The 23,542-nt window shown below is 38.7% G+C and overlaps 1 protein-coding gene across 1 annotated transcript; it reads left to right on the top strand.

The window, feature by feature from the left end:
* Positions 1-375: 375 nt before the first annotated feature.
* LOC118854125 (pre-rRNA-processing protein TSR2 homolog) lies at positions 376-1,285 on the top strand. The gene is made up of 2 exons (XM_036764458.1): positions 376-647; positions 726-1,285. The coding sequence occupies exons 1-2, from the start codon at positions 384-386 to the stop codon at positions 960-962; spliced, it is 501 nt and encodes a 166-aa protein (XP_036620353.1). The 5' UTR covers positions 376-383; the 3' UTR covers positions 963-1,285.
* Positions 1,286-23,542: the final 22,257 nt, after the last annotated feature.

The raw sequence follows: 23,542 nt of genomic DNA, 5'->3' as shown, positions 1-23,542 counted from the left end.
TGTAATGTCAATATTCCTCTTCCTTCCACTTCCCAAATCAATTTCAATTGAGAAACTTAATCTTTTGATTTGTCTTTATCTGGATTTTTTAAAATCACTCTTTTCACACTTTCTAATGGGAAGTTAATTTTGAGTAAAGTATATTACTTTCTTAAAAAAAAATAACAACAGAGACCACTTTGCCTGATAGAAATTTGCAATTTTAAGCAAGGTGGGACTTTTTTTTTTACTGTTATCTCTTTGAGAATGCTAAAGTAATCAAGTGCCTTTGATTAAATCTTCCTAGGTGCACGTCGGCCTGGGATTGGCCACCCGCCGGCGATCAGAACTGCGCGTGCGCACGGTGAGGGGCCGGTCTCTTGTGACTGGCGGCGGGGTCAGACATGGTGACGTTCGCGGAGCAGTCGTGGGCCTTGTTTGGTGCCGGTGTTCGGGCGGTGCTGGAGGCCTGGCCGGCGCTGCGGATCGCCGTGGAGAACAGCTTTGGGGGAGCCCACAGCCGCGAGAAGGCCCTGTGGCTCGGGGGAGCGGTCCGGGACTATTTGGTCCAGAACGCTGACTTGGAGCAGGATGAGGTCGAGGACTTCCTGGCTGACATCATGAGCACCGAATTTGATACCCTCGTAGAAGATGGAAGCCTGCCCCAGGTAAGCCAGCAGCTCCAGACAATGTTCAGATACTGCCAGAGAGGTGAAGAACCCGTGCTGAGAGAGCTCATCACTCAGATGGGTCGGAAGCAGATGGAGGTCAAAGCCATGGAGGTCCGGACAGTCGACAATAACTCAGACCAGGAGGAAAAAGTGGATGGGGGAGCTGAGGAAATGGAGGTGACTGACAGCAGGGAAACCCCTGCCCTGCCCTGCGGTACCCAGGCTGATCCATCAGCTGCCACTAGCCTGGCCTCCATTGGGCATGAAGCTGCTGAAGAGGGCTGGATTGTCATCCAGAGGAAAAAGAAGTGAGAGCCTAGGCCTTCCCCAGTGGCCTGGGCCGGGGCTTCCAGGTGTGCTCCAGGATCTCTCAGGGAAGAGCATGTTCTGAGCCTCTTGCTCCACCCCACGACATCATCTGCACAGCTATGAAACTGGCCTAGAGCACCCAAAGGGGCCCCGGTCCAGGTGGAGTCTCTACTTGAGAGCATTGGGTGCCTGGCTTTGACATTTCACAGTGTCCCGTGAGCTTCGGCAAGTCACCTGACCTCTTTGGGCCTCCATTTCCTCATCTGTAGAATTGGAGGGATAGACATTGACTTTGCTCTGCTTCACAGGGGAATGGGGATATGAAGAGATGAAGCGTGGAAAGCATTCCCAGCCTTTGTTCACCCCTGTTGCTCCCCAGGACCAGTTAACACCTGCTCAGAATTGGGGTCAGCTAGAAAGAGCAGTGCCTCAGTGGAACTACAAGCAGACGTCTCCTTCCCTTACCCACTCACATGGCCTCTAGCCTAATCTCATTCCCTTCCCCTCCCTAGTCAGCTCTCACCTCAACTAAAGGAACCTCCAAACTTGAAAAAAAAATCTTCCTAGGTGGGAAGCCTCAGGCCCAACCTCTAGGTGCGAAGCTTTCAGGCCCTAAGAAGGGTATATAAACTCAGAGGTTAGCATTTGTTTAGGACTCTCATCCACTGGAAGAATGTCCTGTGATTTGACAAGACAAGACTCTGAGTAGCCCCTGGAGCCCCTGGCTTGAAAACCCAGATGTTGGTGCTTCCCTGGTGGCTATGTACTGAGATGTTGGACAGAAAGCTAGAAGTCCATCTACTGGTTTGTGTTATTTGATCTGTTGGTATTTTCTTTTTGTAATTTCTGTTAGTATTTGCTGTGAAGTTTGGGGTGCTGGCTTTTCCTCCTGAACTAAGTAAATGATATATGTATGTTTGATTAAAGTGAGATTGTTAACCCCTTAAAGTTGCTTTCCTTAGAAAAGCAGATCAAAGAACCTGTGCTGGTGGCTCTTATTGCTGGTCTTGTTGGGTCTTACACCTCAGCAGCAGCTGCTAGCCACACTGTTGGTACACAATTTGATTAATAATATCAGGCAGTTAGATGGTACAGTGGAGAGTGATAGATGTGAAGTAGAAAGATCTGAATTCAAATTTTGCCTATGATACTTATGTGACCCTGGGCAAGTTATTTAACCTCTCTCAGCCTCAATTTCCTTATCTTTCAAATGGGAATACCTACCTCATGATGTTGTTGTGAGGGCCAAATGAGATAATATCTGTAAAGTATTTTGCCAACTCTAAAGCAATATATAAATGCTAGCTATTGTTATCATGCAATGAAGGATAAGATGAGGAAATGTACTCATTAGAGGTATGCGACAGCATCATGGATGAAGCCCAGTGCAGAGTCCAAAGGAAAGGAAGAGTTTCTAGAGATGGTGAGTTACACCGAGATGACATTGTGCTGATTTCCTCAAGTTCTAGAATATTGCAGAGCCTGTAGAATAGGATAATCACTCAAAAAATCTTGCCTATCTACACAAGGGAAAAAACATAGATGGGTACATAGGTATATAGATAGATGATAGATGATAGAAAAGTAAAAGAAAGAAGGAAAGAAAGAAAGTAAAAAAGGAAGAAAGAAGGAAAGAAAGAAAGAAGCATTTATTAAGTGCTCACTATGTACCAGACATGGTTACAAGTGCTAATGGATACAAATACAAAAATCTAAAAGGTCCTTGCCCTCAAAAAGCTTACATTCTAATCTTGCAAGACAACACAAAAGGCAGCTGGAAAAGGGGGTGAAGGAAGGATGGTTGAAGAATATCTTTTGTTCAATCCAGGAAACACTGCTTAATGAACTTTATAATTCTGATCCATCACCATTTATAAAGAAAAGGAGGAGAGTGCCTTCAGGAAATTGGGTAGCGTTTTTAATCAGTGGTGTCAAAATCAAATAGAACCCAGAACTACTAAATTATACCTAAAGACCCCTGTGCCCCACATACTGACTTAGAAAACAACAAATTAAGATTACTTGTGTTCTATTGTAATTTTATTTATTTTAAAAATTATTTCTCAATTACATTTTGATCTGGTTCTGGCCTCACTCTGAAGTGTTTCTAGGACTCAATGTGTCTGGGACCATGTGTTTGAAACTTGTGTTTTTAATGACCTCGATCTTCTCCCCGAAAAGACCATTTAAAAAAATTCTAAACATTTATTCAATATTCTTCTGGTGAAGAAGAACATACTATGTGTCTATAAGTCCAAGATAAAAATGAGAATTTTGTGTCACTCAAAGGGCAATGGAGAGATTTGTGCTACATGTGAGTAGACTACAACAGGTTCCTAATAATGACTTGCACAGGAGCAGTGACATAAAGGATAACATCAGAGAGATGCATTGCTGGAAAAGGCAGTGGGCTGAACAGGTAGAGAGCCAAGAACTGGGAGATAGCTCATCAGATCTGCTGTTTTCCTTAAAAGGTCAAGGACTCTGGGAAGGTTGCCAGAAGATTGGAGGCCTCCAGATATTCTGTGGACAGTTTATGGAGGCTGTGGGCAAGAGTTGCACAGAATAAGGCATGGATGAGCTGAGAGTTCTGCTCTTGACTTTTGAAGGGAATACTCACATCAATGTAGTCTCAGATCCATTGAAACATCAATTTATATTTAGACCAGTGGACAAAGCATATATAGAATTTCCCATCTTAATGAGTCCGTTTTACTAAGGGATTTTTTTTAAGTGAAGGGATATTGAATTACAATATGGGCAATTGCATGCCCTGCAATTTGAAATACTTTGAGCAAATTCCCTTCACACAGAGAGGATTGGCAATGAGATTTAAGTTAGTGGGAATCTAGTAGAATAGCAGAAACTTAAATACTAATGATTCAAAAGAGAAAAAAGATAAGATCAGGGATTGTCCTAAACAATGCTAGAATTCTCCCCCTTTTCAGAAATTTTTTTTTCATTATTTTATCCTCTTCAATCTACCCAATCCCCACTTCTTCAACCTTCTCTTTTCAACCCCACCCTGAAATATATAGATACTTTGCTACCACTGAGTCCAGGAGCCCATATATTGTCTGGGATTACCTTTCCAGTCACCCATGCCCCAGATATTTTCTGACTCCCTCTTTCACAAGAAACTGGCTATTCCAAATCTCTTTCTTTCAGAGTGTTTCTAGATAGCAGGAAAAAAGTAGTCCTCTAAGATAATTTTTGCTAAGATGTTAATTGTGGTATGTTTTACAGAGGTACGATATAGACATTTTCCCCAGGGGAAAAAAAAGGCTAGGGCAAAAAACACCAAATAGGCCCTTGAAAAGCTTAAGCTGGCAAGGAGAGGGGGATAGAAAAGGAATTCATCCCAGCTAGCCCATTTGGTGGATTGCTATTTTAACTAATTATTCCTGCTAACTAGGTGATAAGCTCTGTTGCTTCTAGGTTGCTGAAAGACTTAAAGGGCTTTCAGCACTATCTAAATTCTGAGCTCTGGACAAAGCCCATATAGTCCTTCCCAAAGACAATTCTTATGTTTTCCTCATGCAGAGAGTATTTGAATATCCATAAGGTCTTCTATTTCTTCATATAAAAGGAATAACTAATTTGAGAATTTTAAATACTAGGAAGCATCCATGGGGGGGACCTGGGACAAGGTTGTACTCTCAAAGTCAATGGATTGTTCCTTAATAAGAGGCAATCTCATAAGATACTGTCATGTTTGGAAGAAAATAAATAGAATTAGCATGAGAACTATAGATGGGAAAGTGAAAAGATCCATTGGGCTTGGTGATAGAAGAGCTGAGTTTGAATCTTGGTTCTTCCATATGCTAGCTCTATCATTCTAGGTGAGACACTTAGACTGCGTTCACTTCCTTGTCAGCAAAATTGAGATAAAAATACTTGCACAAGGTAGTTGTGAATATTAAAGAAGATGAAATATTGTTCAAAGATTTTTGTGACTATGAAGCATCCTACATAATATAAGCTCTAACTTATTTTTGTGTATTTATTGCTTAATAGAGAGGCAGCATGGAATAGTGGATAGAGTAATGGCCTATCAGGAAGAAGTAGGTTTATGTCCTGCCTTTGACAAATTACAGTTTGGGTGACCGTGAACAAGTCACCTCATTTCTCAGTGTTCTAGGCAATTCTCTAAGATTATACATTTCAAGAATCAACCTATATTGGAGATTCCCCGCTGAGAGTCCTCTCTACCAATAAAATTATGACTTTAGTCTGGAATATTTCTTATAATCATTTGAAGAATCCATGATTTCATTAAGAAGGTCATTCTTGATTGACGTGGATTGCAATCTTCTCTACAACTTAGTGAATGATCTTAATGAATTATCATTCCTGACAAATAAAAATTGGTCATCTTTTGGTCAAACTTCTGTTGAGTTGCGTTTTGATATTTGGTGATAATGACCCTTAGACGACTGCAAAGGATCAATCAGCATTATATACTTGAAAAGTGAACAGTTTCATAGGACCACCAACAACCTGTATATTTTACTGGAATAACTTTCAAGAACATAGTTTGGAGCCTTCTTGAACTGGAAGAAGCCTCAGATATTATTGAGTCCAGCTTTCTCCTTTTATAGCAGTAAAGACTATGGCCTAGCCAGGTGAAATGATTTACCTGAGCTTCCATTGGTAATAAAAATGAAAGCTGGGGTGCCAACATAGGTCCTTTGACCACTAATCCAGCGGTCTACCATATGACCACACTAGGTTTTAAAATGATGGGCATAGGGTTTGGGAGGATGTAATTTGGATGTGATTAAGATCAGCTTTACAATTATCTATTCTCTTTGAAATGTAGGTATAAAATCACAAATATACTCTATGTTCATAATAAAAGAAATATTAGGTATGATCTCAAATATACCTAAATATTTTAAAGAATGATGTAATTTTAGAACAAGAAGATAGCTTAAGACCATCCCATTACTCCTTATTTTATAGATGAGGAAACAGATTCAGAGAAATTAACAGCTCTCTTCAATATCACTGTACCAGTTAATGGCAGATCTGCATCTTGCAACCTAAGACGCATGACTCTTTGGTCCAGTTCTCTACCTGCTTTGTTATTCTTGTATACAAAAATCTGGTGAGAATGTTATCTGATAAAAAGCCTCAATTTGCAGTGCAGTAAGCCTGGTAGTATGAATGCCAGCTTTAAAACTTTAGAATCTGGTCTGTTCCAATGGCATATCAACATGACATTTTAGATAATGGAAGGAATGTCTTGATCAACCTTCGTGAACAACATAAGGATAAGGAGTAGAGAGGAGAAAAAGCAATTCAAGAAGGCATAGAATCTAAGCAAATAAAACCTGAAATTCTTAGAAGAGCTTCAGATGTCACGAGAAAAAAGAGAAAAAAAAAATCAACACAATTTTCCATTGGTTCCCAGTTACTTGTGGCATTGTACTACAAAAGGAATTCTAGGATTGTAAAAATAAGCAAAGAAGAATAAGCGTTGTGTTGAAAAGGTGCTGAGTATATTATAATTCCCATGAATTCTGTTGGTCCCCAATTCAGATCTGTGAAGTGGAAGCATCTATGTAATCCACTATAGAAGTGGCTGCAGATGGGGTCTTGATAAGGGTAAGGATGTAAGAGAGATTGTTTTCCTCTGAAATGTGGCTGTCCAGGCTCTTTCTACCTGCTCAGTGGTCAAACTGAATTGCACTGGCAGTGAGAACTAGTTTTATTCTATTTATGTCTCTCTGTCTGTCTGTCTCTCTCTGTCTCTCTTTCTTTGTGTCTCTTCCTCTGTCTCTCTCTCTATTTCTGTTTGTCTCATACACACACACACACACACGCACACGCACACACACAGTTTCTTTCTGTGTTTGTCTCATTATCTCTCTCATTTTTTTTAATCTTTTCTCACCTCATTTCCTTCTCATAAGCCAAGTAGTGGTGGGAGGCAACAGACTCTCTGTCTCATCTTTTTTGAGTTGGTGTTTGGAGCAAAGCCTGAGAAGCTTCATATAAAGACCCTTAGCTACTTGAATTATATTATAGGAAATGGCTGAAGGGCACTAATCATTTTTTTGGGATAGAGGCAAGTATGTAGGTCACCTTGCAAGCACCTTTAGATTCATCTGCCTGCCTTCCTTCTCTCAGGGTCTCCTCTCCTTGTTCATTCTCCCTTCTCCTTCTCCAGGCCCCAGGACATGAGGCACCAACTCCTAATTTCTTCATCCAGAAGATATGAGCATGTGCTTTCTTCCTTCCTCTCACATCTGATTTCAACCTCGGCTCAAAAGTTCTTTCATTACTGAGAGAAAACTACTTCTGAAGCTCAGAAGATTTCTTGTTAATACAGTTGGGGTGCAGTAGAAAAGCATTATGGGGATATTGCCAGGAGAAAGGAGTAACAATGTCATCCATGTGTCTAGGCCTCTAAGTCAACACTAGGGTAACTTTGAATCTATATTTCTGATAAAGTAGAGAAATGATTTAGCATTAGAACCTGTTTGACTGTTTTCTTTCTTTTCTCTCCATTTATTTCCATGTTTCTTTTCTTTTCTTTTCCTTGTCTGTCTCATGGAATCTCTTTTTATTTCTTTCTTTCCATTTCTCTGTATGCCTCTCTTTGTGTCTCTCTCTTTCACTTCCCTCCCCTCTCCCTTCCTCTTTGCCCCTTCTGTTTCCTTCCCTGTTTCTCTTTTTCCTTCTCTTTCCTTACCTCATACCCACTCTTTCTGAGAGAGCTAGATGCAGAGATGTTACAATGGTAGATAGATGAATAGAATGCTGGAACTGGAGTCAGGAAGACCTGAATTTCAAATCTGGTCTCACATTCTCACTTGCTGTGTGACCCTTAGTAAGTCACTTAACTTCTCTCTGCTTCCATTTTCATATATCTAAAACAGAGATAATTAAGATCACTTCCCTCCCAGGGTAATTGTGAGGATCAAATGGGATAATACTTGTAAAGGGCTTCACAAACCTTAAGATGCTACATAAATGCTAGTTATAATGGTGATGGTAATGATGATGATGATGATAACTTTAGAGCTAGGAGGGCTTTTAGATGCGGTCTTGCCCACATCCCTTATTTTATAGATGAGGGTTTGATATCAAAAGCAGGCTATGTGACTTCTGAAGGTCACCCACATACCAAGAGCTGGGATTTGAACCTGAGAACTCAGACTCAAAATTCTTCATTCATTTCAGTCTTTTATAACTAAGCATGAAATATTAGAGCTTTTGTGGATTTCATTAAATGGGAAAAATACAAAGTTCTAATTTAGCAAACTCAAAAGATAATAGTACAATAGTTCACTCAAAGTCACGGCAAGTCTTGTTTCATTGATAAGATATTAATGCCATTGTGATGTTATTAGCCCAGACTTTGATCTGTGTTTCAAAAATCTATCTGGCTCAGGAAATCTTGAACTAATAGATCTATTTCAAGGTCTTTGCATGCTAGATTTTGGACTGGGATTGTGTAGCCTGCTTTCTCATCAGTCTGCCTTCTTAAGTAGTTGTGTATTTCACACCAGCTGAAGCTTGTGGGTGGTCTGCCAGAGTGGCCCTAGGAAAATCTTCCAGCAATAATCCAGTCTGGAGGTCACAAAGGCATGGAAAACTGAGGCCGAGGTCCATGTAGTAGAGACAAGGTCACAACCTGATTGCTGAAATGCAGACAGAAAGAGGCTCTTTTAGCTGCTGATGGCACTTGAAAATCCAATAGCAGCTGGTGATTGAAGAGCACATCCAGTTGTAAACCCCAGTGGTGAAGAGAAAACCAGCTACTCAATTAGGCAGCCTAAGTCTCCTGACCCCACAGGTCGACCTGACCGACCATTTCAGGTGTGCCTCCTCTTGGCAACTGAGAAAGGTCTATAGTAGATGCATTGAAGTAGTCTCATATAAGGTAAGGGCCAAAACATTATCAACACACACCATTTTTTTGTTTTGTTTTTATCAGTTTTGTCTTCCTGTTAAATACTATTACTAAAATAGTTGGAATCAGCATTCTTTCCTGGCATGGTTTATTTTATCCAAGAGAGCTAAGTATTTCTCAAGCAGATGGTTTTTCTCCTAGAAATCTTATTCGTTACCAGTGCATCTTTTAGTCTGTCGTACCTTAGCAGTGGGAATATTTCTGAGTCTTTCTGAAGGAAATTACAAATTGTAGAGTCATTACTAACAGAATAACATAAAGTAAGTATGATGCCAACCTCAGCCATTTGGACACACACATGTGTGTGTATATGTCTGTATGCGTATCCCATATATATGCATATTTAAAGAATAAACCGTGACACAAAACTATTGATTTAAAATGCATATATTGTTCCCAAAGACACAGTAAAACAAATATTATGGGAATGGTGTTAGGGAAAATGAATAACAACGATACCACATTGTAGCCCTTCTGAGTCAACATGAGAATAATTTGACTCGAGATCATTGTACAGGAGAGATATAATTTGCTCCATGATACAACTAAATCCAACAAGGATGCATTTAGTTAACTACTGTATTCATAAAAAATAATGAACCAGTTTATTCATGTGCCATTACGATGGAAGGAAAGAAAGTAAATAACACATTTTGATATATGAATCTGATGTGAATTAGTTTAGTTAGACTTATGAGTCCTATAAAAGGTGTATAATTGCTCCAGGGAATTTATAATCAGCTATCTTTTGATATAAACTACCCACCAACAAAATTTAGCATTTTATTGGTAAAGGAGCCTTTCAGGAACAATAATTCATACTATAAATGATTTTCTTTCTTTTTAAGTATAATTATGACTATTTAATACTTTCGTAGTTTGTAAAAGAAAAAGAAGCAGTTAGAATCATTTGTTTGTGACATCAGTGAATATTGCTGTTGAAGGCTAATATCTTGGCCCTATCTTCTTGACTTTGTAAATCAATGTTCATTTTTACCCCAAATACTGCTCAACACATTCTACCACCAGGAGAGATGACCCCTTTTAATTCCTTAATATAGACCACAGTTCTCTTTGATTTATAGAATATAGTGAGTCTATTTATAAAATATGTATCTGCAAGATGCAGTTTATGGGAAACTTGGCTTTGGGGACACATTAATTCTAACTGCAGATGCAACTTTCATGTTTTATAATATAACTCTGACAGCTGTAATTTCAGATTAAAGATTTTTCATTCACATTCCCATCCTGATTGCACAGCATGGTCCTTATATTACTTTATTGTCAATAGCAAGTGTTCACCCTATTGGGAGTCATTTAATAACCAGCTGCCATTTAAAGTGTAGACTGAACATTTGTCTCAGCCAGTTCATCTCAAGTCGAGGTCCCCTTCAAGTGGAACTGGGGCTTTTCGTTAAGAGAAACCACAGCTGGACCTTGCTATTGTTCTGAGCTCTCGCCTTTTGTAGTAGCTAGTGAAAACAAACATGGGAATTCTGGGTGAATTTCTGACTATTTGTGACCCTGTTTTGGTAGTAATCATATCTGATGCCTATCACATCTCTGGCTTTCATTCTTTTCTGAGTTATTCGGCAAATATGCACTCATTTTGTGTTGTCATTTGCTAAATAAGGCAATAGTAAGATTATAGGCTCATACTATATCACAGTCTGCCTGCCTTTCTGGAGGCTGCTATCATGGCTTTATCAGTTGACTCATGGTTTGCACATCACTGTAAGGTCAGACTTAAAAAGTTTAAAAAAGACATTCAGAAATCAAATTTTAGTTGCTAATACGTATATAGAATCTTTGAGATCTCTAGTTGTTCTTTATGAAACTACATTTTTGAGAAGAAATGTTTTTATTTAATCTTTCTTTAAATTTGCTTAACCTGACAGTTACGGCTTATACTCTGTGCCAGTCAACTGCATAAAGAAATTGGAAAAAGAAAATGAAGGCATGAGAAAAAAAGGACTCTTTCATGACTAATTAAACTAGAATACACATCAATCAACAGGAATAACTGATGAATTTATTCTATGGAGGAAGATTACTGTACTCTGGTTTTTGATATAAGTTGAAATTACAGTCTCCATCATCTTATAGGATAATCGTTTACCTTAAGCCTTACCTTTATCTATCATATTGATCTGTGACTCTCTGCCAAGAAATGGAAGTTTGGGTTTATGTAAGTGTGGAAAGCATAAATGTCTTAGCTCAGGAAAGGTAGATATCTGTGAGTGGTGAACTAAGTAGGTCTTCTCATTTTCTCTTTTTCATATCAACTACTTGGAATTCATCAGATTCTTAACCCTGTGGGCAATCTTAATTACAACTGGGAGGGAAGAAGAGAAGAGGAAGCTCAGTGGAGAACGATTATGTCACATAAACCTGCTGACTTATTAAATGTCTGTTTAGATTTTAAGCATTTGACTGTATCATAAACAATTCTTGGGAAAATGGTTGTGCTCTCATGATTTTCAGTGATAAATATATACCACAATGTTCAAGTTTCAAATTGAGATTGCGATACTCATGCCTGGTTATTTTCTGACATTTAAATACAGCAGTTAGTTATTGCTGACATGTAATTTGTTGTTTGGTTAGACTATAATAACAGACTTTTTTAAGTCAGACATACTTTTCCTATGATGACAGGGTTTCTTTATAAATGCCACAAACACATCTTAGAAGTTGATTTGGATCTCCTAAGTGGCCCTTGATTTTTATTTTTATTTTTTTTTGTGAAGAGAAAATAAGACTTTTCCAAAACTTAAAAAAGGTGTTTATAAGTGGCATGTAATATATATGTTACAGGCTGTGTAACTTTTCACAGAAGGTACAAGATTTGATTCAAGAGAATGACAGAACTAAAGCTTTATGAAAATGGCTTTCAGCAAGATAACCTCTGCATGGGTATTTTAAAAGAAATCTGTTCTCCTCTTTAATTTGCAAGCAGATAGCCTTCTTGCCAATGTGAGCTACTTTACTGACTATATCCCTCACCGGGAAATATTATCCTCCTATTCTCTCCTTCTCTAGGGATAGTGCTGTAACTAAGCCCTTTAACTTGCAACCAGATGAGAAACTCAGCTCTCTGTGAATCCAGCTTTGGGGATGCCGCCCATGGGACAACCCCAAATCCTGCTGACCATGTTCCTACACCTCATGTTTTAGACACTCCCAGTGTTAAAGAGCATCATCTAGAAGTTGGCAGAAAGCCCTCTGAAGTCAATCTCCCCCCAATTCCAATAAAGAATGAGACCAGCTGCATGTACTAGAAAAGCCTGGGATGGAACAAAAACATCTGTATTTCAAATACAACTCTAGATGAATAATAAATTGCATTGTCTCTTTCTCAAATTGGAAGAAAGGTTCCATGACTGATTCTGCCTGCAGGACCATGGGTGGTTACAGAGTTTAGGAAATATATGTGTGTATGTATGAATATTATATATGTGTATGTATGTATATATATAGTATATACACACATATGTGTATAAATATGTGTGTGTATATATGTATACATGTATATGCACATATCTTGTATTCTTCCTTTTTATTACAGTGCTTTCCTGCAACTGGGAAATAACAATCAGGAAAATAACCCTCTGGGGGAAAAAATACAGATAATTTGTTACTCATTATTTTTCTTCTCTAAAAGAAATTCTCTCTCTCGCTCTGTCTCTCTCTCTCTGTCTCTCTCTCTCTCTGTCTCTTTCTCTCTCCCTCTCCCTCTGTCTCTCTCTGTCTCTATCTCTCTCTGTCTGTCTCTCTCTCTCTCTCTCTCTCTCTCTCTCTCTCTCTGTCTCTCTCTGTCTTCTATTTATGTGTGTGAGTCTGAGTATGTATCTAACAATGAGAATCTACAATGAGCAGATCTGCAACATCTAAAGAAAAAATAAAGTTTTCAGGATGTAAGGAGCTGCTCTGGGTTAGCTTGGTCAGAGTATTTACTGTAAACAAAGCCAACAGACCCCTGGAAGTTAATGGGGCAGTTGATTGGTGTTTGTGAATCACAGTAGGATCTGGGGCCTGCTATCTGGGCCTCCTGTGTATTGATGAGTGTGGCCTGCTGGCTGGCTGCTAGAGCCCACTTAGAGGTAGGAGAGTGACTCCTAAGCTTTTTGTGTCTGAGTTGAGTGAAAGACTTTGTTTATTTAGAATTCTTCCCAGGTCCTCTAGGACTCTTACAAAGAGAGCTAGGCAAATTCCCCAAAGTTCTGTGGATCTTTGTAGAAGTTTCTGGCTTCTGGAAAGACTAAATAAGCTATTTACAGTGTTCCTTAAAATAACCCCTCAGGCATTTAGCCAACATTGTTATGGATTGGTATAATAATAGAGCAGTATTTTAACATAAACTAAGTCATATTTGACATATGGAAATTTGAAATATTAACATTTGCTGTAGTATGAGATGAGAGTAAATCCATTTTCTAACAACCGTTTTGTGCTCTTTGCTTCATGTATCTCTTGAGTTTGAGAATGTTAACAAAAAAATATAAAGATGCTATGGAGATAATTATTTCCCTCAAGTTCTCCCAGTGTGAAGACAACTTTGCTGCATGAGACCTCACCTAGTCATTCAAGAAACATTTTTGAACAATTCAATAAGTATGTATTATGTACCAGGCTTGGTGCTAGGGTCTGGAGATAAAAGTAAAAATGAAATGAAACAGTCCTGTTCTCAAGGATTTTGTATTCCTTTTTTTAACAAATTCTGACACAAACACTTACTCTGTTACCCTGGGTAAATCAGCTGACTTACCTGACTCAGTCTCCCCATCTATGAAACAAAGATAGTGTAATAATAGCACTTATATCCTAGAGTTGTTGTGAGGATAAAATAAAAATAATAGTGTTAAAAGAAGTCATGGTTTGGGCCTCACCCTGCTCAATAGGGCAAACTCAGAAAAGTCAAAGGACTTCATTAGTACACCGAGGCAGTAAGCAGTTGGGTGTAGCAGGCCCGAGTTTCAAATTGCACACCACTTTCACAGACTGGAGTAAACAACTTCCACATAAGGGCAAAAGTTAAGTGGATTGGTACATGTCTAATGAGAAGGGATCTGTTTAGCTTCAGCTTCTCCCCATGTCTGAGTACCCATGTGCTGCAGGGGTGGGGAACCTGAGGCCTCGGGGCCACATGTGGCCCCCTATGTCCCCGAGTGTGACCCTTTGACTAAATCCAAACTTTACAGAACAAATCCCCATCATAAAAAGATTTGTTCTGTAAAACCTGGACTCAGTCAAAAGGCTGCGCCTAAGGACCTAGAAGGCCACAGTTTCCCTAACCCTGTGCTAATGTATTTTTGGTCCAATATCTCCTACAGGCTGGCTGCTCATGTACTCAAAGTTTAAGCAAGGTTTTAAACATAGGGTCATTCAGACTGTCACCTCACAGGTGTCTCACTTTACATGAAAGCTAGCATTTCTACAGTATGTTGCAGAGCACTCTACAAACACCTCATTTAGTCCTCAAAACAACTCTCTAGGCTAGGTGCTGTAATTATCCCAATTTTACAGATGAGGCCATTGAAGTAGACCGAGCTTTAAGTGATTTCTTCAGAGTCACAAAGCTGGTAAGTATATGAGGCTAGAACTGAATTCGTATCTCTCTGTCCTGCCGAGAGTACCTGCTTAACGTACTATAGAAATGCTATCTATTATTACTGTTATTGCGTGGTTTGTCCTTCATTCTCAAAGAGGGCCATTACGTCAGCAGGATGATGACGTGACGTGCAATTGACTTGGATTTCAGCGAAGGAGGGCTGTGCGATCTCACCAGCCTCACTTTCTCCTCTAGAGCCATCTGGGTCCAGCGGCCAGATATTGATCAGGAGGACTGGAGATGGCCCAGGATGCAGTGGGAGACCTTGGTTTTTTTAAGATAAAGTCTTTTAAAGTTCTCACTTTGAGTGAGGCAACACCCATTCAGTGAATGGGCCTCTTTAAGAAGTGAGTCAAGGGACCGCCCCTTAAATAAAAAAAAATCAAACTGGGAGGGGAAGACCCTCAGGGTTGCTGGGTCATCATCTTTGTCTCAGTAGTAGCAGTACTAGTAGTAGTAGCATCAGTAGTAATACTACTAGTAGTAGTAGAGTAGCAGCAGCAGCAGCAGTAGTAATACTAATAGTAGTAGTAGAGTAGTAGTAGTAGCATCAGTAGTAATACTACTAGTAGTAGTAGAGTAGTAGCAGCAGCAGTAGTAATACTAATAGGAGTAGTAGATTAGTAGTAGTACCATCAGTAGTAATACTACTAGTAGTAGTAGAGTAGTAGTAGCAGCAGCAGCAGTAGTAATACTAATAAGTAGTAGTAGAGTAGTAGTAGTAGCATCAGTAGTAATACTACTAGTAGTAGTAGAGTAGTAGTAGCAGCAGCAGCAGCAGCAGTAGTAATACTAATAGTAGTAGTAGATTAGTAGTAGTACCATCAGTAGTAATACTACTAGTAGTAGAGTAGTAGTAGCAGCAGCAGCAGCAGCAGTAGTAATACTAATAGTAGTAGTAGAGTAGTAGTAGTAGCATCAGTAGTAATACTACTAGTAGTAGTAGCAGCAGCAGCAGCAGCAGTAGTAATACTAATAGTAGTAGTAGAGTAGTAGTAGTAGCATCAGTAGTAATACTACTAGTAGTAGTAGAGTAGTAGTAGCAGCAGCAGCAGCAACAGTAGTAATACTACTAGTAGTAGTAGAGTAGTAGTAGTACCATCAGTAGTAATACTACTAGTAGTAGTAGAGTAGTAGTAGCAGCAGCAGCAGCAGTAATACTACTACTAGTAGTAGAGTAGTAGTAGTAGCATCAGTAGTAATACTACTACTAGTAGTAGAGTAGTAGTAGCAGCAGCAGCAGCAGCAGTAGTAATACTACTAGTAGTAGTAGAGTAGTAGTAGTAGCATCAGTAGTAATACTACTAGTAGTAGTAGAGTAGTAGTAGCAGCAGCAGCAGTAGTAATACTAATAGTAATAGTAGAGTAGTAGTAGCAGCAGCAGCAGCAGTAGTAATACTAATAGTAGTAGTAGCATCAGTAGTAATACTACTAGTAGTAGTAGCAGCAGCAGCAGTAGTAATACTAATAGTAGTAGTAGAGTAGTAGTAGCAGCAGCATCAGTAGTAATACTACTAGTAGTAGTAGAGTAGTAGTAGCAGCAGCAGCAGTAGTAATACTAATAGTAGTAGTAGAGTAGTAGTAGCAGCAGCAGCAGTAGTAATACTAATAGTAGTAGTAGCATCAGTAGTAATACTACTAGTAGTAGTAGAGTAGTAGTAGCATCAGCATCAGTAGTAATACTACTAGTAGTAGTAGAGTAGTAGTAGTAGCATCAGTAGTAATACTACTAGTAGTAGTAGAGTAGTAGTAGCAGCAGCATCAGTAGTAATACTACTAGTAGTAGTAGAGTAGTAGTAGCAGCAGCAGCAGTAGTAATACTAATAGTAGTAGTAGAGTAGTAGTAGCAGCAGCAGCAGCAGTAGTAATACTAATAGTAGTAGTAGCATCAGTAGTAATACTACTAGTAGTAGTAGCAGCAGCAGCAGTAGTAATACTAATAGTAGTAGTAGAGTAGTAGCAGCAGCAGCAGTAGTAATACTAATAGTAGTAGTAGAGTAGTAGCAGCAGCAGCAGTAGTAATACTAGTAGTAGTAGAAGAAGAAGAAGAACAACAGTAACAGCAGCAGGAGGAGGAGGAGGAGGAGGAGGAAGCAGAAGAAATATCAGTAGATACAAGGAAAGAACTCACGCAGGCGGTGGTACTTTGGCTGAGCTCTGAAGGAAACTTGGTAAAACGAGCTGGGGAAGAAAATGGCAAACTGCGCCAGCATCTATGCCAAGAAAGCTCAAAATGTGTTTGTGAAAAGTCAGACGCTACTCCAACAATGCAACAACAATAACAAGGCGTGATGACAAGGAGGGAATGCCAGGAATCTGGGATGGCCAGGACAAAGAGATGGAGATGGCAGATGGGGGGTCATGTGTGAGGAACAGAGAGAAGGCGAGATTGACGTGAAGAGGAGTAATAATACATAATGAGGACAGAAAGGCAGAGCAGAGACAGATCGTGAAAGGCATTAAAGACAGAGAATTTGGCATTTGACTCTAGAGGTGATATTTGTGAGTTATTTTGGGAGGTGCTTTGGGACTATCTAAAAAATAATAAGGAGTATCCCTCATCCAAATTGTAGACTAATGATTTACTTTATTTGCAAAATAGGAAAGGTATTATCCTTCATTAATCCTTGCTAGCCTAGATTAGAATCCAGGTCCTCTGCCATTGACATTTTTACCATATTGTGTCTTTTTATGACATTTAATCTAATAGAATTATGGAGATGGGAGGAACCTGAGGTTTATTTCAGCCAACAATGCCATTTTACCAAGAGGAAATTGAAGCCTTGAGAAGTAGTCACTTGTTCAAGGTCAAACAGCTCACTAATGGCAGACCTGGGACTACAACTCAGGCTTGTCAACTCTCATCTCAACATGTAGTCCCATGTTTAAACCATAATATATTACAAAATATTTTGGAGAAGAATCTCAACTTATGGATGCATAACTAAAACATAGTGGTTAACCTTTTGAGGTCCGACCACCACTTGTTATGGGACTTTCATTTCAGAATCATCACACAAAACCAATGAACTGACATTTACATCCAGAGTGAGTGATAATACCTAGGCGATATTTTATCTAACCAGAATTGTATCTCCTCCTACCAAGCCCTATCATCATCCTTCTCATCCCTCACCAGAAGAAATTAAATCTTGGTTTTCCATTCATTAAGTTCAGTCTTGCCAAAGAGCCACATTTGGGTTTACATGTGAAATCTGAAAACTTATACTGGTTTTATAGAATTTCAACTGCTTCAATGCGTGTCTTTTAGACTTAATGTGGTTTGAATAAAATAGTTTCATGCTCTTTATTATTTTGTTATTATATCTTTATCATTCATCATTAAGATCATAAAGAGGTCTGCCATGTTATGTCTATTCCAAAGTTTTTTTAAAAATAAAAATGTGTAGCCAAGAAGATATTGGCGTATAAGTAGAGTAAGAATCAAATAGGTTCACCAATCTGTTTCCAATTCCTGCTCTCAGAGATGTTCTCTATGAATATAAAAATCTCAGAGAAAACTATTCATTGCACAACATCTGTAAAGGGAAGCTATTGCTTAAAAAATGTTGAAATGGGTAAAAATCAAGCCAATGATATCAAAGCAAAATTTGTTAGCAACTATCAGGTTGTAGATTAACCAATCATTTCTCTATCAATCCATTGACAAGCAAAGTGCTAGGATACCATCAGGGATGCAGGAAAAATATAAAACACAAATCCTGCCCTCATGAGCTTCCAATCTAGATGGGGATACAGTGCATGAATATTGGAGAACAATAGCAGAGAGTATATCATTTCATGAATTATATGATATATATATATATAATCAGCCTGCTAGGAGGAAAATTATTGTGTGGTAAATGAAGGCTTAAGAGAGTCATAGAATCCAATAATCTAAGAGTTGGAATGGACCTTAGAAATCATCCATCTGAAACCCATATTTTAACAGGAATCTCCTGGTCACATAGTTGACAAATGGTCATCTAGCTTCTTGGTGGCTTCCAGGGAACAGGAACCAACTTAGCTCCCAACATAGGCTATGTCCCTTTGATGCAATCCTGTTAGGAAATTTTTCCTGACATCACAGTGAAATACATGTCTAACTTTTTCCCATTTCTCCTGGTTTTGGTGTCTGAGGTCCATAAGAATAATTCTATTCTCTTTGTTACATGCCAGGCATTTGATACTTGAAGGCAGCTACAATCCCACCTTCTCCATAAAGCATCTTTTCTAATAATGTCCTTAATTTGTTCTATTAATTTTCTATGGAATAATCTAATAATCTCAAGATTCCTACCATCCTTATCACCAACCCCAACCATAATTTATTGAAAGGTGTCACTCAGTGTGGTCCAAATGGGGTTGAGGACATTGAGATTTTAAGCTCCTTGGTTTGAAAACCATACTTGCATCAATGTAGACTAAAATAGCAAAAGTGTGATATGAAATTGGTGAGTCTGGAAAGAAGAATAGATATTGGATAAACAAAAGGGAGAGTGGAAGTGATTCTGGGTAGAAGGGACAAAGGCAAAGTGGGGCATAGTTAGGAAGAATATATAGCATAGTTTATAGCTTCTTGAATTTCAAGTAGATCTGGGTTTGAGGCCTGCCTCTAACATTGACTAACTCTGTGACCATGAGTAAATAATTTATCCCCTCTGGGTCTCAGTTTTTCCATCAATAACATAAGAGGGCTAGACTAAATGGCTTCCGAAATAATTTCTAACTTAAGATATCTGATCCTATGATGCTGTGAGTTCTCAAATCATTAGTTTCCTTATCTGTATATAATAGCTAGTAATATCTGTAGCACTTACCTAACATGGTTATTGTGAGGCTCAAATGAAAGAATGTATAGAAAGTACTTTGCAAACCCAAAAACATTCTAGAAATTCCAGTTATTGTCATTTTTATCCTATCATCATCATCATCATCATGTTCTTCTTCTTCCTCTACTTCATCATTATCATGGGATATATTCTGAAGTGAGTGAAGGTGTTGGCTTTAAGTAGAGAATGGTTTCTATTGGGATATAATGGGAAACGAGATTTGCTTATTTAGAAATGTTCTAGGATATGGAAGAATTTGAAAGACAGGAAGAGGAATTTGCATTTTTGTGGTTGGCTATAAATGAATATGGAAGCTTCTTGGACAGAGGAGTAATACAATGAAAATAAATACTTAACTGTGCAATGCAGGATAATTTGAGGTGGAGATAGACTAGAAGGAGTAGGCTGAAGGAATCCTTCAAATGTCAAGTAAATGTAGGGCTTGAATGAGGGTGGTGGCATTGAACATTTGGAAAAGTGATGACTACTGATTACCAACATTTGCCATCTAAAACATGATTTATAATCATATTGATAAAGTATTTTTAATAACAATAATTTTTAATCAAGCACCAGTTTCTTCAGGAAACTCTCCATTCCCTCCAGCAGCTACCACCTTCCCCTCTAAGGCCACCTACCAGTTACAAAATATTTAATTTGTATCAATCAATCAATAAAATATTAAGAGCCTACTATGTGCCAGACACAGTGCTAGGCCCTGGGGATACCAAAAGAAGCAAAATACAGTTCCTGCCCTCCAGAAGCTTACAATTGAGTGGGAGAGACAAAATGTAAACCAATGAATGCAAAGTAAGCAATATACAGCATAAATGGGAAATCATTTAAAAAGAAAAGCACTGGAATTGGTATTTATGTGATATCTCTCATTTGAGGGGAGGGACTCTTGCTCTTGCTTTTTTCCTTGTATTCCTGGCATAATGCAAATATTTCATAACCTATCCTTGATTGATGGTATCAGGTTATTGACGTTCAGAAAGTTTGGAAAGTCTTCCTTATGATCGAAAAGTCTTGGGAGAACCTTACTAGGATGCTCTTTGAGCAAGATTTTATAATGTTTCAGGAGAAGTCATAGGATCCTATGATCCTAGATTTACAGTTGGAGGAGATCAATTTGTTTTGGAATTTCAGTCATCTTGAGGAAGGACCTGCCATCTAAGTTTCAAGGCACTAAAGAGAGGTGGAAAAGAAACATTTAGACTTAAGTGAATGAGCGTGCAGACCTAGGAAAAGGATAGAAATAAACAGAGAAAAGATAAGCAATGCAAACATGAACTGGATGGAGCTGAAACCAGGCTAATTAGCAGTTGGGGCAAGTGGTAAGGGTGATCATAGGTATGTCAATTAATCTCTCTGTGGCTCAGTTTCTTAATCTGTAAAATTAATGGACTACATTCAATGACCTCTAAAGTCTTTGATGATTCTAAATCAATATTATCCCATGAATTAATGAATAAATGAATGAATGAAAATATTTATGAAATACTATACCCTGGGCATTGTGCTATGATACCATGATTTTTGTTAAAGTCCTAGACAGGTTTTAGGGTCTAATCAGAAGTGAAGGATGACTGACCTAAACATTTTCTAAATATGTTTTCCTCTTAGGCTGGGTGCAATATTGGTGGGGTGATAGAGAAAAGTAAAGTGATGATAATCATAAGCCCATCTCAACAGCTTTCACTTTTTATCTCTCAGCTAGAAAACCTCATATTTATGTTTTCTCCATACTTTGACTTGTGAGAGACACCTCTTCTAAACCATGTCCTATACTAATAGATGAGAATGAGAGAGACAAAAAGGAAGAGACAAAAAAGAGAATGACAAAGTGTTAGTGTAAAAACCCTGGGTGTTTTCTTTCTTTCTTTGTTTCTTTCTTCCTATCTTTCTTTCTTTCTTTCTTTCTTTCTTTCTTTCTTTCTTTCTTTCTTTCTTTCTTTCTTTCTTTCTTTCTTCCCTTCTTCCTTTCTGTCACCTATTTATCAAATGAAGTAGCAACAGGGTTCTGCCTCAAAGGGTTATTGGAAATATCAAATGGGATAATAGGTGTAAAGAGCTTTGCATGGGTTTATCCAGCATTGGCTGCTCTAGATAAACACAATCCATAATGTTATGTTATTTATTTCCCCTAGAGAGAACCTTGAACTCATTGGGTCAACATTCCTGGGCTCCAGTTCTACTTGACCAGATGATCTCTAAGGTCTCTTCCAGCTCTAAATCTGTAATGTCAAAATTCTGTGACTAATGCAATTTGTCAGTTGTTGGTCAAGAATGCAAAACCAAGTGAATTTTTTTTCTAGTACCTAGGTTTTCTGGATTTAAACTGACAGATTAAATAGTCATGGACTTTGTTGCCTTCTGGGTTACAGGACAGTTCTATCAACTGCCCTAAACAGCTAGTTAGTTTAATGACACGTATTAGAAATGTATTATGTGAAAAGCTCTGCTCTAGGTTCTGATCATAAACAAGAAAATATAAAACAATCTCTGCTTATAAGAAGCTTATATTAGAAATAATCTAGTCCAGCTTTCTTACTTTAAAAATGAGGAAATGAAAGCCCTAAGAGATGGAAAAACTGCCCAAGGTCCAATGGGTAGTAAGCAACCATGGGAAGACAATAATAGCTTACATTTATATAGCTCTTTAAGGTTTGCGAAGCCCCTTACAGCTATTATCCCATTTGATACTCCAATAACCCATTGAGGTGGGACCTGTTGCTACTTCATTTGTTAAATAGGTGGGAGGGAGGGAATGAGAGGGAGAGGGAGAGGGAGAGGGAGAGAGAGAGAGAGAGAGAAAGAGGGAGAGTGAGAGAGAGAGAGATAGATAGAGAGAGAGAGCGAAAGAGAGACAGAGAGGCAGAGAGAGAGAGAGAGAGCTCATTAAGTGCTAACTTCGTACCAGGCAGTGTGCTAAGTAAGTACTGAACATATAAATACAAGCAAACAAGATAATCCTTACCCTCAAGAAGCTTACATTTTAACGAAGGAAGACAACTCATGAAGAGGACACATGAGTGGGGGAGATATGACAAGGCTCCTAGCAAGAAGATGGAGAAGTCTAAAGAATGGGTTAAGCCTAGGGTAAAGTGATCATGCTAAAGGATTCATGGCATGTTAGTCTGGATTATAGATTCACTATTTCTAAAAGTGAGTTTCATGGCAGAAGATCTCAAGATTGGGAAGGTGACTTGTGGGGAGATGGAAAAAGTGAGTTAAGAGGGGAGTAAAGTGAGAGAACTGAAGCACAAAAAACTAAGTGACTTGCCCAGGGTCACTCAGCTGGTAAATGTCCAATATGAGATTTTAAACCCTTGTGCTCTGCCCTTCTGACACCAAAGCCAGAACTCTTTCCATTATTCTGTTCTACTACCCTTAAACACACACACACACACACACACACACATATATATATATATATATATATATATATATATATATATTTGATTAAGAGGCAGTTCTAGGGCCTGCTGGATGCCTTCCCTATCTTCTAGTGTAAGATGTGGAAGACCTAAGTTTTTCCTTGAAATTAGATCTTCAAAATAAAGAGTTGGTGGGATGCATATAATATGTACATAGGATATAAATTGGGCTTGAAAATGGTATAGAAAGCTGAATATAGCAATAGCACAAGAAAAGGAAATAAGAAGTAAAGAAGCAATCTTAATATTCTAACATTTAATATTTATTTTTTAGGCTATGTATTCTGTTAGTTTCCATCCAAAACTGAAAAAAATATCAAAGTTGGCATTGCTTGCATACCCAGTCTTTAAAAAATTCTGAGTGCCTAATAATAAAGTCTTTTGATAGATTAACATTCAGGAAAGTTAGAATCTCTATAGAAATGAGGTAACAGGATTATGGTCCCAGGGCGGAGCCAAGATGGCCGCATGAAGGCAGCATCTTACTGGAGCTCTCTCACAAGGTCTGTCAGATTCCTATAAAAAAGTGAATTTGAGCAGATTTGAGAGAGTCAGAAACTGTGAGCAGTCTGTGTGGGGCAAATTTCTGAGCCGGGAGAGTCTGAAAGGCCGAAGGCACGAATCTGTAGACTGGGAGAGGGCTTGACGTGGGGAGCTGCTCCAGACCAAAGCGGAAGTGGCCGGCCGAGAAATCCACGTGGGAGACAGACAGGGAGAAAACTGAGTGCCAGAAACCGGCAGAGCTCCCCAGGCCTCCCAACACAGGACGGCAG

Source organism: Trichosurus vulpecula, chromosome 6 (assembly GCF_011100635.1).
Source record: "Trichosurus vulpecula isolate mTriVul1 chromosome 6, mTriVul1.pri, whole genome shotgun sequence".
NCBI classification, from domain to species: domain Eukaryota; kingdom Metazoa; phylum Chordata; class Mammalia; order Diprotodontia; family Phalangeridae; genus Trichosurus; species Trichosurus vulpecula.
This window is presented reverse-complemented; position numbering and strand designations above follow the sequence as displayed.